The sequence below is a fragment of the Canis lupus genome, chromosome X (genome assembly GCF_048164855.1).
Source record: "Canis lupus baileyi chromosome X, mCanLup2.hap1, whole genome shotgun sequence".
Classification (NCBI taxonomy): domain Eukaryota; kingdom Metazoa; phylum Chordata; class Mammalia; order Carnivora; family Canidae; genus Canis; species Canis lupus.
Window position 1 is genome coordinate 105,105,789 of NC_132876.1, and position 21,387 is coordinate 105,127,175.

Genomic DNA, 21,387 nt, shown 5'->3' on the forward strand with positions numbered 1-21,387 from the left:
ATAATAATGCCCTTTTGCTTTCTGAATTTGTGCCTTTTCCCCTAAATTCAGTTAACTACCTGAACTGGGCTTTCTGATTCATAAGAGATATTGGGCCAGGGTCTGGTGAACAAGTGCTAGGACAAGACTGATTCTGCTCCCCTTCCAATCTGGGGCCTGCTGAGGTCATGATCAACCACAAGGTTACCTTGTAAGCCAGCAACCTACAGGATTCTTAGGGAGCTGAGGCTGGGCCTATTAACCTTATAATTGAAATAATATGAGTAAATGTATCCTAACTAAACTGAGGCTATAACAGCTCAATGATCGTTGGGTGAGCTAAGGCCACCATGCCTGAGTCCTCTTCCCTTAGTTTAGCGATGCCCAGAGTAAACAAACAGCACAGGTTTTCCTTACCTATGGCTGCTATAGGTCTGGTCTCCCACTGGGGAGGCTACACCTACTGGGCCACACTCCTTGGCCCTCTAAGCTCAAATAGCAAAGGTCACTCTGCTTGAGGTGGGCTTGAGAGCTTTACCAAAAAGACAACGCCCTCGTCTGCTTCCTACTGAGCTACATGGTTCAGAAAAGGAACTAAGGTCTTTGATGAAAACCAGGAGAGTTGCAATCATGAAAACTTTGCGATGTGTTTAGAGGAGAGAGAGGAGGGCCACAGCAAGAGATCCAATCTTGGGAAGGGGTAGTTTGGGGATCTGAAGTTGCACAGAGTAACCGTGTCACTGAAAAAAAAAAACAAAACTGAAAAGGTCAGGCACCTGGTGGATCACTTCCAACCAGGAAGGCTTTCTGGAGGTGACACTTACCTGAAATGAACAATGAGGAAACTGCTGTTCAAATTCCATGTGCCTGGGTACTAGGGACTTACAGCTATGGGGCTCTGTTCTACCCTAAGGCTACTAGAACAGTGTCTATCCAGCCCAATGGTCTGTGAATCTGTGAAGCTCACAGGCCACCCAGACTCCCAAACCCGGGGTGCACATCAGAGAGATGCTGGAATTTTATAGACATGTGAATTTGGTCAAACTTTATAACACAGATTTACATTTTCTGGAAGTTTCAAATAACAGTAGCAATCAAAACTTAGAATCTTCTTTAAGCTAACAACCATTCAGTGTTTAAGACAAAACTAGTCGATGAGGTAGAAACTCCCACTTCAAACACTGCTCGTTATGCATCTTTTCCTGAACTGCCCAGAAAGAACATCTCATATTTGGCACAGGTAGCTTGGGCTCAGAGTGGCCTGATGAATCAGCAAACAACTTAGCACCATAACCCTATGGCCAAGGTGCCTCAATTAAACCACAGTTCTATTCAAACTACGATCACTGACATCATAATGGTCTCCTTACCTTTCACTACATCAGCCACATTGCAGGTAGGATCAATACTTCCTATGTGTTTAGGATGAGCAGGGTTAGTGTCACCACCAAACAGAAGTGCTAAACAAACACAAAAGGGAAGGGAGAGATTACAAACAAAGCAGGCAATGTAGCCTTACAACTTCTCAAAGGATTGTCTTATTTATAAGACTCATTGTAGCATCCACAGTGACTTAAAGCTATAGAACACATACAATGATGGGTGATCAGCTCTACTGGACAGCAGGGGAGGAAGGACACATTCTAAGATCTGCTGGTTGCAGTGAGCAGGTCTGAAAGCAGTGACACGTGCCGGGTGTCCAACCCTTTTCTCCCTGACCCAGTGTGACTTGGATGAAAAAGTTATTTTCATCCTTCGCCAAGTTTACTCACCTTTTCGGTACTACTCCAGACACTGAATCCAACATTCACTACTTATTTAGAAAATGCAGTCTGTACTGTTAGTGCAGGCTTGCGAAGTGTCTTCACTGTGAACATTTCAAATGCCTCCATCACGGGGAGTATTTTTCAATGTAGTATACACAAATAATATTTGTTCAAGTACTTTTTCTGTTCAAGTATCTTTAAAAGTACATTCAAATACTTCCACAGTGCACAAGATTTACAAAATATTATTTCCGAATAAAAGCCAAAAGGATCCCCAAAGAAAAAAGTAATCTGAATCCAAATGTTAATAGGTATACTTATTTCCAAATCAAACAAAAATTGGGGATAGCTTAGATTCCACAAAAGGAGAATGCTTAAATAAAATAGGGGAGGTTTTAAATTATAAAAAATGACAAATAAGGGCCTTAGGCCAATACATAAAGTTCCAAATGACTGACTGGAAGAAAAACAGACACGTACCAGCTCAATCATCTAAAAACATGTACATATATATGAAAACAGACACATTTAGGTCAAAAAGAAATTGTAGTTATGTAAGTAGCTCAACTTAATAGTAATTAGGTTCTTTTTTCATTTAAATTTCCTATAAACTGTTGTACACTTCTATTTTTAAAAGTTACACATTTGGAACCAATCCACATGTAATAATTGTGTAATATTCACTAATCCAAATGAATCAAATTAGTAGAGATGCTCTGGTTATCATCCTGGTGAGTGGACTAAAACTCTCCATATGAGATTATGGTTTGTCAATTTGCTTAATTTGATTTCAGTGATCACTGTGAAATTAAAGACCAATTGTTCAGATTGTCAAAATGCCAGTTCAATATTCCCTGTATTGATGTTTTTAAAACCAAAAAGGAAAACATGTAAAATCCTGGATAAAGAGTAAAACACACTGTCACCAGGAACATAACGGCAGAGACTTAAAAGGCAAGCAGAGCCCCTGCCTCTAATAAGAGCATCAAAGTTCCAAGGATTTCCATTGACAAAGAATACTAACAAATAGCTTTTTCATAGATAGGATTTACTTAGGAAAAACTAAACTAGAAACAAAATTTCTACAGGCCAAGCTTCAGATCAGTAAATTCTAAGTGAAGCAACAGGAAAACGTTTGGGAGAAATCACTTTGGCCGCTCTTTCGAAAGTGGACCAAAAACCCAACTTACTGTGCTGGTTAATAAGCATGCGGAAAGAGATGCGGTTGGTATAGAACCGATCCAGAAAATACTGGATGTTACTGCTAATGAACGGATCAAACCCAAATTTCTCCTTGTATTCAATCACTCCTTGTGCCATTGTAGGAACCACATCATTGTGTCTATTTCTGACTTTAATCAGAACTTGGAGAAAGCTGTGTGGGAGGGAAACAAAAAGCGGTCAGTCTTTATATCTCATGTGCTGATGCATAAATTTCCCAGCTCTGTCTCCACACTATTTATGTGCTGGTATTTTTATAAGTAGAGATATTATCATTACGGGCTTTTGCTTGAAACTTTCTACCAAAATTCTTCTTTCACAGACACAAAAAGTAAAAGGTTCAAGTAAAGAGAAAAATGTTCAAATATCTTCTTGGGAATCCACTAACTGTATGGAAAAGGGATCACATATAATACAGGTTCTAGAAATGTTTGCTGAGTAACTGCAGAACACACTAATATTTCTTCTGACAACATCAGGACAATCCTCCCAAATTTCCATGGATTTATTATAAAGTCTCAAAGCAACAGCTTCCATGAATAAATAATGTGAAACTCTTTAAGAGTAAAATTTTGAAATGAATTTCTCATAGCAGTAAAATATAGTGTGAAATGTAGATGGAACAAAGACAATTAAGACAAACCCAGTCAAGCATTATGGTATATTACTATAAAGATACAGAGGGCAAATAAACTAAGAATGGTAACTGAGAATAGAAAGACAAGTCAATGGAACCAAATAAAAAGCTTAGAACAAGGCCCGAGGGCAAGCAAATATGTGTGCATAAAAATTTAGCATATTGATAAAGTGACATTCCAAATCAGTAGGGAAACCATCAAATTAGTTGGGACAGCTGGCTACCAATTTAAGTCACATCCCAATTTCAAGCCTTAAGCCAAAAACTTAATTAAAAGATTTAAACATAAAAGAATGAAATCATAGAAAAACATAAATTAGGTGAATTAGTATATAATATAGTATGCCTTGGGGTAAAGGCGGCTGTTCTAAGCTTAATACCACAGGTAGAAACCATGAACAAACAATAGGACTATACAGAATTTCAACAATTCTGTAGGGATATACGTTATAAAGTCAAAAAATAAAGTGAAAACTGGGAAAAGTACATTTGCAGGTGCTCCTAGCCTCAGTAAAGGAAAAGATAAGCAACCTAAACAGAAAACCAGGCAAGGGATCTGGTATCATTGGGGAACTCACCACAGAGGCAATGCAAGTATCAATAACTGCCCCTTCAAAATAATAAGAGAAAAGCAAAACAATGCAGTACTATTCTCCACTTACCACACTGGCAAAGAATAACCAGTGTTATCTAGAGTGTGGGAGCATACTGATGCATTTCGGGGGCAATTTAGCAACATAGATCAAAAGACCAAAGAGAGTCATTCCACTCCCAGGAATTGATCCTAGGAAAATAACAGGACAAGGCTGTATTTAAGAGCTGTTCTTAAGAGCCCTGCTTAGAGTAGCAAGAAAAATACAAACCATTCTACAACTCACTGACAGGAGGTCAAATCACATGACTTACCTGTAGATGGACCATTTTGAAACCATTAATAATGGTATAGAGATCTATAATGTCCACAATTATTTCTGTAAAACATATTGTGTACATATGAAAATATGGATGCCTAGGGAAAAGTATGGAATGGAAGGAAAATGTTAATGGTGTTTGTTCCCTGGTAATGGAAATCTGGAGTGACTTTCTTTTCACTTATCTAAATAGTCTTACATTTCTCAGTGATGAAATACTCCTGTAACAAATACACACACACAAAGACAGCAGAGATGAATCCATCAACACTGAAACTGGAAGGTCATAATTATTCACAAGAAATTTGATAATGGACAATTTGTCCTCTACAGCATGTTCCTTCTAACGTATTTATAAATTCAATATCGCCAAAATGAAAGATGGCATTATAGTAGAGAAGCACCTCAACTTATCAGAAAGGAGAAGACTTGCCTCAAGAGCTCAATTCTCAGAACGCTTTCCTGGTCTTCTGGGGTTTTCTAAACGTTATCATTATGAGAAACAAGCCTGTTCTCTAAGCTGCTTTCACTTCACTTAAATGATCTCCCTACCCAGGATTCCTGCATGACACCTCCTGGGCTGGAAAAGCCTACTACTCTGAGTAAAGCAACCAGCTCACCTTCCCTTCCTTCCTTCACCAGGGGCAATGGGCTTCTGAAACCCCAACTATCCCAACTAGCTGTGTACACCTGGGCAAGTCATCAAAACTCACTGAGGGAAAGCGATTATCACTATGATTTCACACACAATGGATCCAGTACTTGGCAGTTTCCAAAATGGGCTCATGTCCATAAATTACATCTGACCAATAACCTGTTCCAGAAACTGAGATAGGATTCTGGGAAACATATGGCAGCAATTTAATATTATTTACTTCCACAAATCTATACCCTAAATTTGAAACTAGAGAAGTCAGTCCTAATTTTTAGGATGTCAGCAAAACAAACTGTTACTAGCTAACAGCATTTGAGAAAACAAAGCTTCTGGATTCGATTCCTTTAATTTCAATACATTAAATGAGACCAATGGCCTATAGCAAGAAGAACGCTGCATCTGGGGATCTAATGCGATGCCCCCCTTCCACAAATGACAAATCCATTAACAAAACACCTAGCAAAGTATAAAACAGGTCAGGATTCTTCCCCCTTATATTTTAATCTGCAACTAAATTGGAGCTAGCTACCCAAGGCTCACACCAGCAGTTCTGGCAGTGTGGTACATTGGAAGGAACAATGCACTAAGGACATGGAATAATGATTTACAGATCCAGTTCTACTACTAACTAAATGTCACAACTTTAGACAAGTCATTTCTCTTTTCTGACCTCAGTTTCCTTATCTGTGAACTACAAGGGCTGCGTTGAATGCCTCCAGCTAAGGTTGCTTGTATAACACAATGTTTCTTAGTTCTTTTTATGGGACACCTATGTGTAAGGGATTTGGTGCCATAACTTTGTGGACCAGGCTTCTATGTAGAAAAAAATTCTACAGCACAGCAGACCTGCCATGTGCATTCACTCGTGTGTAAATGAAACAGGGGGAAAGTAATAAGAAGGGGATACTGAATTTCTCTTGGGAGTAAAAGAGCACACTGGGAGCTAGGGTTAGTGTTTTCCAGTTAAATGAAGATGAAAAAAAAACAGAAACATTTTCCATCAGCATGAGAAGTTAGTGGTCTTTGTGCATAGCAGCAGCAAGAGAATTATATTAAAAGTGCACTCTTTTATGCCACTCCAAAATGAAAGCATTACAGGTTTTCTGAGCTCAACTGTTAGGCTGCACTGAAATTATTTTTTTAACTGAAAAAATGGTAAAGGACTGTAGATAAATTCATGTCTATACAGAGGCCACTGCATTCTTAAAACTACCACTAGGTGGAACATTTACTGCAATATTTATAGTGAGTGGCTGCCCCAGTACGCCATGAGCAAAAATATTAAGAACTAGATCAAGAAACGTCATTTCAAGAGTCATTATTCCTTCTGTGGTATGTTAAATTAACTCAAATTATTCAAAAATGCGATGTTGAGTTGTTACCCATGAACAAAGCTAATGCTTTAATCCAAATTATACTTCTTGGTTCATAATGACATGAGTTCCATCTACCAAAACATTTTTTAACCTGGATGTTTTTACTTTCAAGTAAATTTGATACCATACTTACTTATCCAAGACCTGTGGATCCTCAGGGCTCTTATTTTCATATTCTAGAAGTTCAAGAAAGCTCTGCATATACCTAAAAAAGATGAGTTACTGTGTTAATTGCCTGCCCAACATCCATTCCTCCTTTCCCCCTTCCTAAGAGTACCCTAAATTCTCACTCAGGTATCTACCCTATCCCCTCCCCCAAGTGCTGCAGGGGAAGCTGATGCCAGGCAAAGCTCCTGGGTGGCCTGATTTTTCTCTGGGTAATGGTATTTTTCTTGTCACCGACTACTAGCTAGTCCAACAGTCTAGGCCTCAGCCTGTCATTGCATTGCATTCCCCTGAACAAAGGAACTGGCTCAGCAATGGGGGCACTGCCCCAGTAAAATAAGAGAGAAGACTTGGTGGGGGGGGTCTTTGGGAGAGAAATGAACTTGCTCCCCCTTTTTTTTTACAGTGAACCCTGGAAATGTTGCAGCTATTCTGTGACCAGGAAGAAATCCAGCCTGAAAATAAAGCCGACACCATGGAACACAGGGCCATGATAACCTCGTGAATCTCTAAATTGAACCCACACCAAAGCTCATCCTATGGCTACACGAGCCAATTTATTATTTAATTGGATTTTCTGCTACTCACAAACATATTCTAACTGATACACCAAATCTACAGTCTGATTAGCCAAGAAGTGCATATAAATTGTAAGAAACACATGTGTGATATTCAGGTGCACGCCAAGCACTTAGAAACTAGAAATAAACGTTCCTTCTCAGAGTTAAACTAATCCCATCATCACTGCAATGAGGAGAAGGAATGCCTCTTAGGTCCTCAGAAACAGCTTCTGAATTAAAAATAGCTGCATATCTCAATCAGGGCCAGTATGGGAAATAATGTGTCCAAAATAAATATCTAGAGAACACAGAAAAATGGGATGCAGAGAGGCACGTTACTGTAGCAGCTAGATCCAGACAGACCCTGCTAGATCTGGAGAGGATTCAGAGATACCAATTACTCAGAGGTGTGTCATCTCTGCTTTGGATCTGAACATGCCCGGAAAGAATGATCCCTTAATATAATTATTTCTAACAATTAATTACCACTAATCCTGCTATCCAGCTTTGGAGGGAGGATGAGGGTACTCCAGTAACAAAAAAATTGACTGCGAAGCATATAAATACATAAACAGGAATAATGTTTTAGTAATCAGCCTCACTTGAACTTTATAACGATGCGTGATACTAAAGTATGTTCAACTCTGGATATACTTTCTAAAAGCCTCTAGGCAAATCAGGCTATGGATCAGGCACTGTTGAAATCATCAGGTCAAACCACTCAGAGAGGGCCAAGTCAGAGGGCAAAGTCAGCCATAGGCAACAAGGCCCTCTACCCCATCGCACGCCAGCAGCGTTCTAAGGAGGTCACCCATTCCTTCCAAAGGAGGTAGTTCAACTAAAGAGCAAAGTCATGGGTGAGAGGAGCCAAAGATGCTGCTGATCTTCCTGGCCTGAAAGTCAGGAGAACCCGGAGAACACACTCCAGCTGAGGTGGGCTTCATGGCTTGTGATGAGTAAGAGTCACTTCTGAGAGGAAAAGGAAATGACAGCTAAGCACAGTGTGTGATCCTAAACTGGATTCCCACATTGGGGTGGGGATTGTTTTTTTTTTTTTTAAAAGAGGGGATCCCTGGGTGGCTCAGTGGTTTAGCGCCTGCCTTTGGCCCAGGGTGTGATCCTGGAGTCCCGGGATCGAGTCCCACATCAGGCTCCCAACATGGAGCCTGCTTCTCCCTCCTCCTGTGTCTCTGCCTCTCTATGTCTATCATAAATAAATAAAAATAAATAAATATTTTAAATAAATAAATAAATAAATAAATGAGCACTATTAGGGCAATTAATGAAATGAGAACAAGGTCTCCCACATTAGAAAATATTACTGGACCAATGTTAAACTCCCAAATTTGATAATCATACTGTGGTTTTCTAAGAGTTGTTCTAAGGAGATATATATTGAAGTCTTTAGGGGTAGAAGGGCATGATGTCTACCATTAACCCAAATGGTTTAGGAAAAAAAATGTGTATCAGGTATGTGTGTACCACACATGATATACCCTAAAAGTACACGTACACACATGTACGTACACACACACACACACACACACACATCCAGAGAGAGAGTGTGCATATGAAGGAGAACAGCAGAACAAATGCTGTTGGATGTTAAGAATTAGTGACTCTGGGTGAAGGATTTGGGAATTCTTGCTGCTAGCTTTGCAAACCTTTCTGCTATCTAGGAAATTAGCTTAAAATTTAATTTTTTTTTAAAGTGACATGCAGGTGTTTGGAATGGCTACAGAAGACACATGAGACCAAAGAAAGAGATGACCCCCTAATCTGAGTCCTACTTTGCCAGCAATTCTCTTTGGAGCCCCTGAAGGAACCTTTAGGTAAGTGACAGATGCTCAACTGTCACTCCCACCAGGCCCAGGGGACTCGGAGGTCATCTAGCTGACCTCAGATTCCCACCACAATGACCCCAACAGTGCCTACACGCTTTCTGCTGGGAAATTTCTGATGATGGTCTTGAAGCAAGAAAGAAAGCACAAGCAAACAGGTCCTTGCTGCTCCTGCTGGAACACATGCTGCCTCTGGGGCAGAAAGTGACAGACGATGGACGTCAGGCCCTCACGACCGCTCTCTGACCTTCCCTGCACACCAGGGCCCCTGAGCCTACCACGCGCAGGAGCCGTGGCTCATCTGGGACAGGGACTGGGTGCCCCATGGCTCAGACCACCCAGTATACTGCTTCTCAGACAATTTGTGCTTAGCCCTAAGAACAGATTGTAATCAGTATTACTGAGGAATAACTTGTTCAACGTCCACTCCCTTGCAGAAGCCTGGCTGCCATTAACCTTTTAAATGAAAACTAATTAACGGCTCGGTTCTCCTATCTGTCCACATCGTTCCCTTCCCCTGAAGTGCTCTCCATGTCCCTGTCGCTGTCCCCTCCACCGCCCACCCAGGGACAGTGCAAAGCCACCGCGGCCCCCCTGCCCGCTCCTCTGTGCGCCCACAGCACTGCCTCTGTACTGGCTAGAGAGCACTTTTTGGTCTCCCCGACTCCTCCAGCTTTCTCCACAGGGACTTGGACCTTGCTTTAACACACAGGAGACATGCAAGTGTTTCTCAGACATATGCAAATCCCTTTCTGAAAATATGCCACCGGCTCTTCCACCCTACCACTCACCAACCTCCCCCTGCTTACCTAGTGGAGAGTTTTGCCACAAATTCAACTTCCTCAATTAAATAACATGTGCCCAAAGTATCAGAGCTGTACACGATTGAACTTTGTCATACTGTGTTGAGTTTTTAAAAAAATTTTCATAGGGCGAGTGAAACACATTAGGCACTGATATTTTTACAATCCGAGGTTCCCCTTTAAATGACTTAATTTTCTTTAACAGAAATACTGCCAACAAGAAACTCTAACAGGAAAATAAAAGAAGCAAGGCTGTGACTTGATCAAAAAGTGGCAATATCCCCTCACCCAGAGGACTCCAGACCTGTTCCCATGGGTCACTGTGTTGCTATTCCTTTAAATCTTTCTGTGCTAATTTTTGTTTCAGTGAGCAGTTACATTTATAACCGAAAAATAAAATTTGAAAAGTCAAGAAAGCTGTCTAGCACAGTTTTAAAGTCTTTTAATTAAAACAATTTTAAGTTGTCAGAAAAAAAGAAAGAAAAGAAAAGAGGAACAAACTTTTAATTGCTTGGAAAATGCAGCTATCCCGAATGACTCATTCCCACACATGCAGTACATGTACTTTTAGGGAGAATGGTCTCAATGCCAAGTGTTCAGAGCATTATGGGAAGACCCATCTAAAGCCACATTATTTACTTACCAACTCTGAACCAACCCTACTGAAGGGCGGTTAAGCAAGTTATCCGGCAGAAGATTAACTTCCCTCATTGTGTTAGCCAGTCGTACAGGAAGCTCCTTTCGCAGAAACATGTATGAAGTTTTCTCACATGCATTATCTCGCCCTATTAAAAGACAATAAATGTTCCATGATTTTATAATCTAACAGATGGAATAATAAAGTGCTCTCATGATAGCACGGTTACTGGTTAGGAGGAGAAAATAATTAAACAACCCTGCAGTCTCTAGTTAAATTTTTATCCTCTGAAATACAAGTTTAAGAAAATAATTTAATTAGAATAGAAAAAGAACATTTAGTCCAAGAGGCAACCTTGAAAGCGGGTTTTCTTCTTAACACAAATACATTTCTAGTGTTACCAATAGTGATAGAAAAATGACCTGGGATATAATCTGAATTTGTTTTCAAATAAATACTGTGGGAAAGTGTCGAGTACAAAAGTAAGAGAACATGCAAATCCACTCCCACTCACAGGGGTTTCCAGAAGGCAACAGACCCATTCATTCCACAAATATTCACCTCCTGTGTGTCAACTGCTTCCCAAGGTTTCCTTCAAATGTGTTTCTCCAGGGATCAGAACTTTGTTACTCTAGGAAGCAGCCACAGACCTGCTCGGATCGAGACATGGGGCCTTAGGATGTGCCAGAGAAACCAGTACACAGGTGCGCTCAGAAACAGAGAGATCTACTCTGACATGTCCAAGAAGGTAAGACCTAGTGTTGGCCATAAAGATGGAGGTCACAGAATCTTCTGTCGGTTGTCCTGAGCTGCTTGTGCATAAAATATACGTAACTAGGACACAATGAGAGAAAAGGTACACAGAACAAGGAAACACGAGCCCCTTCCCTAGCTGTTGTGAGCAGAGTAGTTCCATGACCCCCAAGCCCTTCTGTAAACCCAATGATGGCTGGGGGGTGGGGGTATGGTAGAAAGGACATGGGCTTTGGGGACAGAAATGTGCTTCAGCCCCAACTCCTCCATTTTGGGGGCAGAAAACCTTCAGTAAGCTTCTTAATTGCTCTAAGTCTCAGCTGCCTTCACCTGTAAAATGGGGACAGAAGTTCAGTTTTTGTAAAGACTCAATGTGCTAATGTGTACGGAGCCTGACACGAAGTAGGCGATCAATAAACATTAGTCCTTCTTCTGTCCTCTGTGATACTTCTGGGTCCGTCCCAACTCTCTCACATTCCAGAGGCCTTTCTGATGTTCCGTACTGCCAGAAGGCTGTCTGGACATGGGCAACTTGGGGCCAGGCCCAGAGAGAAACAAGCAAGCCTTGGATAAAACTTTTCTCCTCCAGATTCTCATTCTTCCAAATGTGATGCAGGCCGCAAACCAGAGACACAGAAGTAAATCTGATTTGCTAACACTTGCAGCCAAGCTCTGGTTTATTCATTTCCTCTCCCCACTGAATAAGACTAGAAATAAAAGAACCCACTTGAGAAAGTCATCTGCAGAACCTTTCTTTTGTCCACTGACCCCTGAGCCCTCTTCTCCATTAAAAAAAAAAAAAAGTTAGAATAAAAGGTGTCTTAATCCCTCCCTTACTTCCTTCACCCCAGGTGAGTACACTGAAGGCCTCTGGTGCATCTTTAATTCATCAAGGATCTGTCCCCCACTCTTCCCCCCCACCCCCAGTAAAGAAGAAGGGGTGTGATTATCCCAGCAACGACCTTCCATCATCTACTCTATGCACATTTATTTGGCTTTAGATGATTAACATTTAAAAGGACTCTGGCTGCTTTGCTTCAGATCATATGTATCATTCCTAAAAACGTTCTGTAGGATTCTAAGAGCTGAATCATTTTAAGTGCACTAAAGATGCTGATACCTAAACCACAGGGAATCGCATCACAAAATGAAGGACCTGTTATTATCTAAGGTAAAATGTGCATCTAACTTTCCACATACCACGACAAAGACTTTGCATCCCAGTTAAATAGAGAGGACCTTTTCTTCCAGCACGGAAGGAAGGCTGCCCTTCTCCCTACAGGAGAAGGAAGTGAGAGGACGGAGGAGAAGAAGAAGCGCCCCACGGGGATCAGACTGGAACTGTGAGTAGCAGCATGAATGCAGGATTTTAAAAAATTATCTGAGTTTTTTGGACATTAAAGTTTACATGTTTAAGCTTCCATATTAGGAGCAGCAAATTAGAAACCCAGGGTCAGAGAAAGGGCACGATGGGAAAGGTGGGAGCTGGCTGGCAGGTGACAAGTGTCATTGTGCTTCTACGCCTGGTGGGGCGGGGAGGGGGGGAAGGACAGCTGTGGGAACAGTACCTACTTCACAGAGGTGTAGCAAGGGTTAAAAAGTGCTTAACGTTTAACATTAACAACTTTCTTAAAATTTAGAAGAGGGGGCTCATTAAATAGCCATCACTAATGATGCAAATGATGATAAAGCAGAACAGCCTGAGGCCACGGGGTGCCAGATCAAATAACCTGATACTTGCTAAGCCCTGAGAGCTCTGGCTGCATTCTGGTTGAGTGCGGTTGCCTCTGCTCATTTGATGATTCTACATAATTAAAAAGGGATTAAAAAGGATTAAATTAAGTTGTGCTCCTACTATCCACTTCTTTTTATTTTAAAATAAAAGGCCTTGATGTGTACATTAGTCGACTCTGCACTAACTAGACAATTCAACAACTTGGTATGGTCGAAGATAACCAAATACCAGGAGGCAGTTATTCTAGTCATCTTGGATTATCAGCTCGTTGTGAACTAGCATAGAAAGAGCCTTGTTTTGTCTCTGTATCCCCCATGGCACCAATAAGAGTACCTGACCTATGGTAGTTTCTCAATGATTTGCCAGAAAGATAATACTTTCAGAAGTTTTTATTAAAAAAATTATCTGAAAAATCTCAGGTTTTGCCTCCTACATTCGTATTTAGCTTTAGAGATGAATTCTTTGTACTCAGATACCTTAATTATACATCAGCTTAAACAAGGAGGTAAGCCTTTTTTAGTTAATTAGTGAACCTAAAAATAAGTATGAAAGGTCCAACTTTTTTATAACCTTTCTGTGGTTTTGCTCATGTAAGTTGGAAGTATTTTATCCTATGTATTAATGCTGGATACTCAGTTTAAATCAAAGGGTTCCAACAATCTTTTTTTCTTTTTTAAGTAAACTTTAAAAAAAAAGCCTTTTGGTTTTAATTGAATGTCCTCTAAGAGGCTTCAGGTTTTATAAGTCTTCTGGCATACTGAGTATTTTCCAGTGACTCTTTCCAGTTATTCAGCTTCATTTTTTCCCCACTTACTTGGCTTCTCTGCATTCCTTAATTTTGATTTTCTATTTTTATTCTGCATTTCTCTGTATGCTTCACCTTATTCAATTTTACCAGTGACATTTTTTCCTAGCATCAGTTCAGTGGATGATGAAGGAGTGGGTGAGGGACAGGGAACATTCTGGGACTTGATGAATAAAATGAAGTCATTAGTTTAACTCCATTCGTGTGTATTTCTTCAGTGTTTTTGTGCTCATTTGGTGACCCTTCAATTCTCTTCTGTTATTTTTTTTATATATATATAAAGATGTATGTTTTTATCCAAGAAAGAGAGAAAGCATGAAAGTGGGGAGTGGGTTGCAGAGCGAGAGGCAGTGAGACTCTTAAGCAGACTCCATTGCAAGCGTGGAGCCCAACATGGGGCATGATCCTACAACCCTGAGGTCATAACCTGAGCCAAAATTAAAAGTTGGACACTCAACAGACTGCATCATTCAGGCGCCCTAGTCTATTCTGTTTTTCATACTTTGCCCTCTCATTGAGAAGTTGAAGACAATTACTACATTTCCAAAAGGTATGATTTGTTTTGTCTAAAGAGATTCCAAATAACTTTCCATTCACCAAGACATAAAATGAACAGACATAGGGGCACCTGGGTGGTTCAGTGGTTGAGTGTCTGCCTTTGGCCCAGGTCATGATCCCAGGGTCCTGGGATCGAATCCCACATCAGACTCCCTGCAGGGTACCTGCTTCTCCCTCTGCCTATGTTTTTGCCTCTCTCTTTGTGTCTCTCATGAATGGATAAATAAAGTCTTTAATAAAAATGAACAGACACAGAAACACAAATGACTTTCAAGCAGGTGCAGGGAGCCATCTTGGTGACAGTTACCAGTAAAAAAGGAATATCTGACTAGCCTTCTGAGAGCAAGAGTTCAGAATTATTCTTTATACCTGGTTTCCACAATGGTCTGTGTATTTGGTAAGTCTTAAATCCTCTTTCTGATTAGTTTACAGGAAGTAGAATATTTTTTTCAGTTAATAAACTGACCTGATAGTGTATCTTACAATTTAAGCAGAAGGTTGAGCACATGCCCCCCCCAAATGGAGAGTCCCCTGATGGCTATCTTTGTCCACATGTTTCAGTTCTAACACTTGGTGGGGAATGGTTTGGAAGAGGCAGTAATGGAATCAGGGAGTGAAAAAGGACAGTAAGAAAAGGAAAAACTAGAGTAAGGCATCAATAACCAACAGAATGACCAGCTCATTCTAGTGATGCTGTTTTTCCCCCTAAATACTGCCAATTAAATGTTTGAGTCTGCAAATGTATTTTTACCACTAATCATGCCAAAATGGGTAAAATATAACTGAGAAAATAATATTTTAGGGACAGCTCCGCGTTTTCTCCAGTTACACTTGTAAGATTTCAATCTTTTGAAAACACTGAATTTTTTAATCATAAGTAATTAATTTTTGGACTTACCATGGCTAAACAATGATTACTGAATTGTCCTTCAAAAGAAAAGCTTCACTTATACTTTTAAAATGTTTGCTCTGTGTCTAGAAATACTACTTCACTGCTTGAGAATTTTCAGTTTCCCTTTATTTGGAAAAACGTATTCCTGAATATAAAGAGAGATCAAAATAGGTAACTTGGGAGCCTACCAATTCAGGCTGCCTCCACTCTAGGCCAGACTGTGTTTGGTTATTATTACTAATGGTGAGTCAGAAACTTCAGAGCCAAAGAGCCCGAAACTGGAGATTTCACACACATCTCATTCCCTATCAAATTCAATACCCCAACAACATCCAGACATCGCACTACCTCTTTCAGTCCAATGTCTATTTTATTATGCCATGGGTTAGAAATTCAGACAGGACACAGGAGGGATGGCTTGTCTGGGACCTCAGCTGGGAACTTAAAGGCTAGGGCTGTGGGGCGCGGGCAGTGGCTAGACAGTGCGGAACTAGAAGCTTCTGAAGGCTCCTCATTTTTAAGTCTGAACCTTGGGCCGATTACTTGCCAACTAGGATTGCCTGCCAGAGCACTACACCTGGTGGCCTCATTCATAGGCTACCTCACATGGCGGCCTGGGGTTAGCTGGATTCTTGCATGGCTTCAGGAAACAAGGTGAAGCTGCATGGCCTTTTATGACCCAGGCTCAGAAGTCACAAAGCCTGTCCAGACTCCAGGGGAAGGGAACAGATTCCCCCTTCTCCTGAGGGAGGGCTGGCAAGGGCACATGTTAGAAAACCACCACTGTGGCCATCTTTACAAAGCACAACCTGCCCTAAGATGTTCATGAGGAGGTGCAGAAGATAATTTATTTCTCAAGTTACATTTTAAAGCACTCTTTTATTGCCTGAACTTGTTTCCTGTGTGGTCATCTTTCGGGGACAATGTATTTATCTTAGCTTCTCTTTCTCACTGTGGCTTTCCTCAGACATCTGGTGATCTACACTTGTGCAGTAATCCTTCAGAGTAAAGCAGCCTTCAAACACCAACTAAGTGAGGACTCCAAATACCTGGTTACTAGGTGGGTGCTTTTTGGTGGGGTCCCAACACCACACCAGAATCCCTAATTCTCCTTAAGTAGTTCACTCAGTGCCATTAGAGAAGAGCTTCCTTCAGCCTTTTGCTTTACCTACAGATAACTGCTGCCTACTAATGTTCTGAGGATCAGGTGACCCTACTGCTTCCAGGCTTCCAGGTCATTCTCAGAAGGTTTTCAGCCAGCCAGCCCTACCTGTCATTCCCACCCTCTATCGATGATACATTACCAAGGCAGAAGCCCCTCCTGGGCTCTACTGCATCTAGCTCAGCAGCTTCCTTGGCCATAGTGCCTGTTGAGTATGTTCTAGACCTGAGCTGTCCAATACCAGAGCCACCAGCCATGGGGGGAAATTTGAATATTCAGTTATTAGCAGAATACTCTTACGCTTAGGATATACATACTTATGTATCTAGCGGAAGCCGTGACATTTATAGCTTACTCTCAAGTGGTTCAGGCAAAAAAGCACGTGTAGAGAGAGGGGGAAGAAAGGAGACAGGAAGAGGGATGGGTGGGGAAGGTAAAGGTAAAAAGCAAATATGGCGAAGTAACTGGTGGATCTAGGTGCCAAACATGGGTGTTAACTGTATCATTCTTACAACTTTTCCAAATTTTTTCAAATAAAAGGTTTCGTAGGGACATGGTAAACAACCTAAATATCCAACAATAAGGGAAAGAGTAAAATAAATTACAATATTGTATATTTACATGGGGGGAATATCCAGTCATTCAAAAGATTATTTTTAAAAGTAGTCTTCTTTTTTAAGATTTATTTGTTTTCTACAGAAAGAGAGAGCATGTGTGAGGGGGGAGAGAGGCAGAGAGAGAGGGAAATCCCAAGCAGACTCCAAGCTGAGCACAGAGCCCAACACAGGGCTCGATCTTACAACCCTGAGATCATGACGTGAGCCAAAACCAAGTAGGACGCTCAACTGACCGAGCCACCCAGGAGCCCCTTAAAAGCAGTCCTCTAAAAAAGGTCTTCCAATAACTAGGGCCATTCTATTTTCTAAAAAGAATATAAAAATCTCATATAGAATGTGCTACCATATGTAATGGAGGTGGGAGACTCATGTAATGATTTTTGTTGTTCTTATAGGAAAAAAGAATACAAGGTGATCATGATGGGGTTCTTAATTAAGGTAGGTGAGGGTTAGTGGAACCTTCCCTGAGGGGAATCTACCTGTGTGCTGAGGGGAAGTGAGTAACATCCACTACTGCTCTCATCCTCTCTCTAGAATCTGGTTTGCTCTTTGAAGGTAGATATGTGTCCATAAACAGATTAGTGAGAAACCTGACCTTCTGTATGCCAGGTGAGGCCAAAGCAATAGATTTCACTGTGAGACCACCATTTGTGTCCTCTGCCTGGGTAACCCCTCTGCCAGTCCCCCCATTCACTGAGTTCTTTGCCCTGTAGGTCCCAGGATTCCTCACAACACTGAAGAGTCTACTAGCACAATATGCAACACACTGCAGGTATTTAATAGACATGTCCTGATTAGAACTCAAAATCAAAATACCTAGTGAGTTTTAGCATACACTCACTATAGCAAATAAAATTCAGGGATGCAAGATAATATTTGCTGGTAGTGATAAACTCCTCTTGTAGACAGACCACTCCATTCTATATATTTGGTCAGAGGTTGTAAATCCTTCAAGTTAGGGAAAGAGGAGCCAAAGGTAGGGAGGAAGGTGATAATAAAGTGCAGTAACTGTCAGTATGATGCATCAGGCCAGAGAGTGGAGGGAAGAGGCATGGATGTGTTCGGAACTGATATCGCAAGCAGAGCTTTGACATGCTAGAGCATGTGAGTAACAACTGTAGCCGAAGCTACCACAAAGACTCATTATCAACCTTATTCCAGAAGGGGCTTTAGAATCTAGTCCTAATGGTGGATTGGTAAATTCCAGGATGCCCCATTGTCATGGAAGCAGGAACATTTAAGTAAAGGTCACCATGTACTCATCTTCAAGGTTAAATGAGGCAAAATGTTAAGTTAACCATTACAGTGAATGAAGGGGATCCAAAGCCAGTCAGGCTCAAAGCACAAATGAACTGAAAGTGCCATGTTTCTTGGAAAATGATCAGTTTTTATAGCTGGGACCTTCAGCCAACAAACTTTAAGATAATTAACATTCAAGGTTGAGAGATCTCTATGCAGCTTTTATTCTTAGCAGGAAGCTGATTTCATCCAGGAAATGCTGTGTCACTAACTTCCCATAATAAAAGCAGAGCCAACATCTACTGAACACCAACCATGTGCCACGCATTGTGCCCCATGTTCTCAATTTCACCAGTACTACAAGTCTATGATTAGATGCTATCATTTCTATTACATAGCTAAACACACTGAATTATGTGATCTGCTCACACTCACACTGCTGGTAGACACCAGAAATTAAGACTTGGGTACAAGTCCACATAGATTGCTTCTTATATACCCAGAGAGAATAAGCAGGCTAACAGGTGGTGGTGGTCCTCAGAGTGAGAATTGTTTCAGTGTAAGTAAATGAAGTAGGAATCAGTCTGATAGTTTGGAAATGATAAGTCTAGATGAGCATTAGAGTGTGCAATTTCCTGATTGTCTAGTGGAACAAATTTAGACAAAACCTTGGCATTACTAACAGAGACTACGTTCGCTGGAAAGAAGTAGATCAGGGTAGTGGCATATTACGTTAAATGAAATATTTTACTATGTTGAACTGAAAAAAAGCACAGGTTTAAAAGCTCCATCTATTTGAGGGGGCACCTGGGTGGCTCAGTCTGACTCTTGATTTTGGCTCAGCTCATGATCTCAGGGTTGTGAGACTGAGCCCCACTTCCAGCCTCACACTAGGCGTGGAGCCTACTTAAGATTCTCCCCCTCTGCTCCTACACCTCTCTCTCATCTCAAAAGAAACAAAGAAAAGAAAATAAAGATTCCATCTACTGGAATTTTAAGTGTGGTTTTGCCCCTAACTTTGCTTTGGCAGGATATTTAAATCATCTAAGCTTTGGCATCTTCATCCAAGAAATGGAAATATCTACTCCACCTGGATGATGGAAGAATTACAGCTACATCTGCCTACTATTATGCCTGGCAGGGAGTGATACACAAATATAAGTTCCCCTCACCTCTTAGAAAGAATAATTTCTGGTTCACCTTGGAAGAGGTGGCCAAGATGTCAACAACTAGCTGATAACTCGGGCAGTCTCTTCCTCACTTGGGATTTCTATTTGCCCACATATAAAATTGGGAAGGTTGGAGAGATGATCTCTAGGTTTAAGCTCTCATTGGGTGAATCTGAGAGGGTTAAATTTTGGTTTGTATCTCTATACAGTTATTTATCTTACACCAATCTTGCCTAATATGTCAATTCTGGGACAATCTGGAGAGAGCACTGCTACGAGTAGGCAGCCAAGAAAAAGAACCAGAAATCAAGAAAAACAGTACACACTTTTATATGTGTTCTTCTAATTGTGTTCTCCACCCAGAAAGCCTCCAAGGACACTTTGGCTTTTTTGTTTTTTTTTAAGATTTTTTATTTATTTATTCATGAGAGAGAGAGAGAGAGAGAGAGACGCAGAAACACAGGCAGAGGAAGGAGCAGGCTCCATGCAGGGAGCCCAACGCAGGACTCGATCCCGGGTCTCCAGGATCAGGCCCAGGGCTGAAGACAGCGCTAAACCGCTGAGCCACACGGGCTGCCCTCCAAGGACACTTTGGATGAAGGACAAGAAGGTAAACATGTCACACATTCCCCGAAACCACCCCTATTACACAGAAACCTTCAAGGGAGAGGTAGGGACGGCAGGAAAGCATGCCACAAAGTCACAGGCCTCATAAATTTTGGCTAGCACATACAAATTTATGTATTTTCCCCTGCTTCTCATTGATCTGTAAGTTTCTCAAAGGTAGTGGGGGACTATACCTGGACAATTTCCTAAAGCTTAATTTCCACTTCATTCTGCATCCAGGTGTTCAAGTAACGCTGATGAACTCCCAACTACTTAAGTGTCAACCTTCAGCATCTCCCACACTCCATCCCCTGAATGGGTTCACAACCCTTAGGCTTAGGCAAAAAAAATCTACTGCGTCCAATGTGGTGGTTCTGAACACACTACAGTCACCTGAGTCACCCAGAATGCCAGCCCGGGAGCCCCTCCCTCCAGAGACTGACTTAATTGGCCTCAATGAGGGGCAGGTGCCACTAGTTTTAGGCACACCCCAGATTATTCTCAGGAGCAGCAAGACTAAAGACCACCGAGTAACCTGATTCACACACACAAAAAAATCCAACCAGGGAGAACAAATCACAACTTCCTTAGGCTCAGACAAGTGGTTATTTACCCATCTATTTTTGGTCTCTATTTTCATGTCTGAGATTTGGTTCAGCCTCTCAGAAAACTGGCCAAGAAATTCCTCATAGTCTTTTTTTTTTAAGATTTTATTCATTTATTCATGAGAGACACAGAAAGGATGGGGGGCAGAGACAGATACTGGCAGAGGGAGAAGCAGGCTCCATGCAGGGAGCCTGACGTGGGACTCGATCCCAGGTCTCCAGGATCACGTCCTGGACTGAAGGCAGTGCTAAACCACTGAGCCACCTGGGCTGCCCCCTCATAGTCTTAAGAGACTTTTCAGCGTCACCAGCATCCTTATTCTCCTTCCCCTCTAGATGATCCTACATGGGAAAAATAAGTATTGCTGGCCACATCCATAGAGGAAATGGCTGTACCTGAGGGTGCAGTGACTCTTGACAGGTGGCAACACTGGTGGACCCTTCCCTTCTAGTGGGTCCCCACACTGTGCCCAATCCTGGTCTACATCCTCGGCTACAGAGGCCGGTGAGATGAGCAGGTCAGAGGGGCCCTGGCTCTACTGTTTGACCTGCCCTGAATCTCAGTTTCCCAATTTGTAACATGGCGCAACTGTTGTGAGACTTCCATGATACTATATTTTATACTTAGTGTTGGCAAGTACTCAGAAAACGCTAGCTGAATCTTTTTCAGTTTCTGGAGAGTCCATTTTAATTTT

General features: G+C 41.4%; 1 protein-coding gene across 3 annotated transcripts in view; it reads right to left on the bottom strand.

Moving 5' to 3' along the window:
* Window positions 1-21,387, bottom strand: part of PDK3 (pyruvate dehydrogenase kinase 3) — a 74,288-nt gene that overhangs the window by 41,922 nt on the left and 10,979 nt on the right. For all 3 annotated transcript variants that reach the window (XM_072816325.1, XM_072816327.1, XM_072816328.1), the window contains exons 2-5: window positions 10,558-10,699; window positions 6,679-6,750; window positions 2,936-3,120; window positions 1,350-1,439 (exon numbers count right to left, since the gene is read on the bottom strand). In XM_072816325.1, the coding sequence (XP_072672426.1) occupies window positions 1,350-1,439; window positions 2,936-3,120; window positions 6,679-6,750; window positions 10,558-10,699 (489 nt within the window). The remainder of the gene's footprint in view (window positions 1-1,349; window positions 1,440-2,935; window positions 3,121-6,678; window positions 6,751-10,557; window positions 10,700-21,387) is intronic.